Below are 4,587 nucleotides of genomic sequence, written 5' to 3'. Positions count from 1 at the left end.
TACTATTGATGCAAGTTTAGATGAGTTTAAGGGTAGAGTGGAGAAGTACTTGGAAAAGATGGGCATTGGTGGTCACTAAATGTACAAACAACGCCAAATTAAGAAAATCCCATAAACTGAAAATGGCTGAAGTTCAGGAGAGCCTTAGCGAATTACTATACAGGCTTGCCCTGTTCTCACTTTAGGTATCTGTTAATGGCAACCATGGGAGACAGGAAGAACCTTGATGTGAATCGATAATGGCTGTTCTCAAATTGTCTACAGGGAATTTTTGCTTGCTTGGCAGTAACCTCAGGCTATGGATTCTGCTAACGGGAAAGGAAACATAGCATAAAATGAGACATGAGACCAAACAGTGGCTCTTTATCAAGAGCACCTACTGTGAATGCTGCTCTCAGTCAGAATGTGTCTTCTCTATGTTCTCTCTGAGATTTTTTTTTTTTTAATCATTTTAGTACTAAGCATTTTCATTTTCTTTAGCAAGTGGAGGTTCTCTGACCCAAATGACTGGGGAAAAAAATACAGTTACTGACAAAGCTGAAGAGACTCCAGAATTACTAAAGGTTGCTTAAACTCTAAGGGAAATTGTCTTATAAATAAATGTTTTCCTGCTGTCAAGCAGCCTTAAACATCCTAAATTTATACGAGCAGGAAAGCCTTTCTAATGTAGCTCCATGATCTGTCACAAGTGTCCCACTGAAATTAAAGGGACTTGTCCTCTTTATTATCTTAGTGTAAGATAGAAGTTTAAGCAAATCTTGTACCAGCCCTGAAAAAAAATGGAAAAAACCTGACAAGTGTGCTCCCAGTGATTGCACTTTTATTTCCTTGGAACCATGTTAGTGTATCTTTGTTTAAAATTCATAGTACAAAACCACCGCATATCTGAAACGGCAAACTCATACTATCCAAGTGCACTACAGATGCTCTGTCATTATTCCACGCTGTATGGCTGTGTGATTTCTTTAAAACTAATAATGCTTTTCTGAACTGTAAGAAACAGTAAGCTCACTCAGAAAACAAAGCTCTCGTAAATAGTTTCTTCAGCAAGAAGAGTTCCACTTGTTTTCTCCTTTCTTACGAAATTTCTCAAGTGTATATACATCTTAATTACAGTGTCAACAAAAAAAGTGTTTTGCATTTTTTAGCTGCTAACTTTAGTAAGACCTTTTCAAAGCAAACTTTCTGGTTTTTAAAAATCTATATAGTATAGAATCTTTGTAGAACTGTAAAATGGTTCAGACTTTCATTACGAACAAGAGCTCTGAGCATGTCTTTGATGAAGTATAAACCAATTCTTCTAAATAGTTTCCAGATAGTAAGTACTTTCTGGATGATATTTAGAAGTAGTTACACTGTTGCATGTCTGTAAGTACAAAACAACTTGTTTGCAGTCCGTATTTTGCTTCTCATAATAAAATTTCAGCAATGTTTTATTTTAATGAAAGTAATAAACCAGCATTAGTTGGTAGGACACAAGTAATTTAATCTTGAATACAATAGTAACAAATACACAAATATATCTACCTAAGATTTGGTTTCACCTTTTCATCTACCTCATCTGGAATACCATCATTAACATGTCGGACAACCAAATTATACGGTTCCTCCTCCATTGTCTCTTCATCTGATTTCTGTTCCTCCTCCAAAGACCATTTGGAATGTTTGTTTCCTGTGCAGGAGACAGGAGAATGTTCTGCATCTAAATCATCGGGGATGCTGTCAAAATTAGCTTCTGCTAGACACTTATGGCACAGTCTGTAGCGTCTTGTTCCTTGCTGAACAACACATCCTGTTAGGTCAGTTACGTGACGCTTGCATTTTCTGCAGATCAGTTTGCCGGCTTGATGTATCTAGAGAGATTTAAAATTTGAAAATGTCAGTGTTCATCCAAAAGCATATTTTATTTTTTTTTTTTTAAGAAAAAGAAAATTCACTGAACCATTCTAAAAAATGAAATAAAAAATATATATTTTGCCAATTTAAACAATAATGAAAGTTGATGCGGAGCTAGGAAGCTTTTCTGGTATTAGTTCTGGAAATGACTGAACAGGTGGTACCAATGACGTTTTGTGGCTTTTTTCTAGGCTGAATCTCCAATTGAAATGGCGTACCGTTTGGAAGTGGTTACGTAAATGCTCTAGTCGGGTGAACCTTTTCCCACACGCTTCACAGGGGTACGGTCGCTCCCCTGTGTGACATCGAAGATGTCGCTTCAGGTCTGCTCGTCGTTTCACTGTATGCGTACAGAAGGGACATTTGAATCGCATCCGAGGTAAGTCATCTGTTACAGAGGAATACAGGTAAAATGTGAAACATTAGTAGTTGTTATTTTTGTAGTAGGTTTGTTTTTTTTTTTTAGCTTAAATAAGCAGCGGTTCATTTTTCATCTGGTCTGTCACTAAATAGGAAAATTCCCAATTATAATCCCCCAAACCCAGTTATTTCTTATTGAATGTGTTAAACGGCATCTGATAGTGTATTCTTTCTTACTCAGGGTTATTTTTTAGACATACAGATGATCATAAATATATAGCTATAATATACAGTCATCACATCTCCCTCTTCCATCAGCTAATAGTTCAAAGCTTTGACATTCATAATCTCTACGTAATATATTAGGATGCCCAATGTCTTGAAATTATGCAATTAGAATAAAATATAGGTACATTAGTTTCCAAAGGAATGCACATCAGAATACACCTGTCAACTTTATTCCACCATCCGAGGCTTATGCTGTCAGTCCATCAAGAGCTTAGATGCTTTATGTAGTGTGGCCAAACAGTCATGAAGTTTGGGCTGGTTTGGACCTTAAGGGAAATGCAGCATCCCGCCAATGACATGACCTTCTCTTGTGAGGGACTTAGACTGAATGCCTCTATTACTGCCAGGTATTGGGGCCATTACAGGAGAAATTCGGTCCTTCAGGTCCCGAAATCAGTTACAGCTCTTGAGGCTTCATTAAACTCCACTTGGGTCCAAATAATCTGGCATGTACTACTTTAACTTTACACAATACCTGAGCCAAGCTCTCTGATTCTAGTTCTTATGCCCTGTTCTGGCTTCAAAGCCTCTCATTCTGTTAGGCACTATCATCAAATAGATCAAGCAAATAATCTGCAAGTCTAGGCATCATTTGGGTTTTCATGCAGCTATACAAATTCCCTCCAAAAGATCATCTGAATTCTTCCAAAGACAGACAAACTTTGCAACACCATATGTATTTTTTACCTTCATTCCAACTACTCATTACACCTAAAATTGTGGGCATTGAGGTGTACAGTTCCTCTGCCTTTAATTCCATGAACTCAGGAGTTCTTGAAAGTTCTTGTTCCAGCTGAGCAACAGACCACCTCTTTGGTATCACTTCCGATTCATGATTATAGCTGTAATCATCCTGATCAACATCATTCTCGGCATCAAATTCAACCTCCTCTCTAACCTGAGAGATGTGGCTGGAATCTGATGCACTGCCACCTCCACTGGCCCGCTCGGCTTTGTTCGATTTACACTGCACAAAATCACGGCTCTGTGACAGTCCGAGGTGCTTTCGGCGCTTTCTTGCTGAGCCCTGTTTCCTGCCTCTTTTCGATAGCTGTGTTTCTGCCCGCTGAAGAATCACCTGTGAGGACAGATAGTTGCTATAACTACTCCAGGAATTTTCATTCACCGTATTAGTCTTTTCATCTGGGATTGAATAGGAACGCCTGGGGTTGCTCTTCGCTTTCCTTCTTGACCGATAAAGAGATGGATGGGCAGGTTCACTGTGTGTACTTTTGGCCGAAAGGCTGAGGTAATGATCCTTTTCCTTTTCATTAATATCCAGTGAGGACTTAATGAATGTCTTACAGACATTAAGAATGTCAGTCATCTGCAGATAGCTAGCCGCTGACATTACTTCAATCACATTTTGACCGGTTAAAGACAATATGCCCGAATACACGAAGTCCAGGATAACCATAAATGTCTCTGGAGAGAAGACCTCAAAAGTAGCTATTGTCGGCTGACTGGTCTCCTTCGAGCTCTGTGAAAGGAGCATTTTGAAATAGCCGCTGCTGGCAAAGAGCACATTGCGATGTGCTTTAAAGACCTTTCCCTCAACCAGGATATTGCAGTCACAGAACAAGTCTTGCTTCCGTTGTTCGTTCAGCTGCTCTAGGAGGTGAAACTGGTGGGAAGAAATCTCCATTCCAGTCAGGCACTAACGGCAAGTCTTGCTCTGAATTAGAAAACAAGTATAATCATGACAAACTAACCAATCTTGCTGAATCCTATTTTAGAGAGATGAGCTATATTTTTATAAACGTGAAAACCGTGCAAGTTCTCACATTCCCAAAATATCTAACATATCTCCAAACTCCCTGCAGCCCCTACCCTGCATAGTAACATGAGAAAGGAACTTAACTCTTGAAAGAGCTGACAACGTGATTACTGCACATCCCAAAAGAATTAAGATTACATCGACAAAGACGTGAACGGTTCACAGACGGAGAAAAATAACTTGGCCCGTCTGCCGTGTGGGTGCCGCGGCTGGCGAGCGTCCGTTGGGGACATAGCCGCGCCCGAGCACAGCGGGACCGCACACGA

The 4,587-nt window shown here is 39.6% G+C and overlaps 1 protein-coding gene across 1 annotated transcript; it reads right to left on the bottom strand.

Annotated features, from left to right (window-relative positions):
- Nucleotides 1-1,523: 1,523 nt before the first annotated feature.
- LOC104615065 (zinc finger and BTB domain-containing protein 8A-like) lies at nucleotides 1,524-4,189 on the bottom strand. Its single transcript, XM_010295123.1, has 3 exons — nucleotides 3,365-4,189; nucleotides 2,115-2,303; nucleotides 1,524-1,853 (listed from the first exon to the last, which is right to left on the bottom strand). The coding sequence occupies exons 1-3, from the start codon at nucleotides 4,187-4,189 to the stop codon at nucleotides 1,524-1,526; spliced, it is 1,344 nt and encodes a 447-aa protein (XP_010293425.1).
- Between the last annotated feature and the right edge of the window lie 398 nt (nucleotides 4,190-4,587).

Source organism: Phaethon lepturus, unplaced genomic scaffold, assembly GCF_000687285.1.
Source record: "Phaethon lepturus isolate BGI_N335 unplaced genomic scaffold, ASM68728v1 Scaffold54050, whole genome shotgun sequence".
In the NCBI taxonomy this organism is placed as follows: Eukaryota; Metazoa; Chordata; class Aves; order Phaethontiformes; family Phaethontidae; genus Phaethon; species Phaethon lepturus.
Note: the sequence above shows the minus strand (reverse complement) of the source record. Positions and strands in the feature narration are given on the sequence as shown.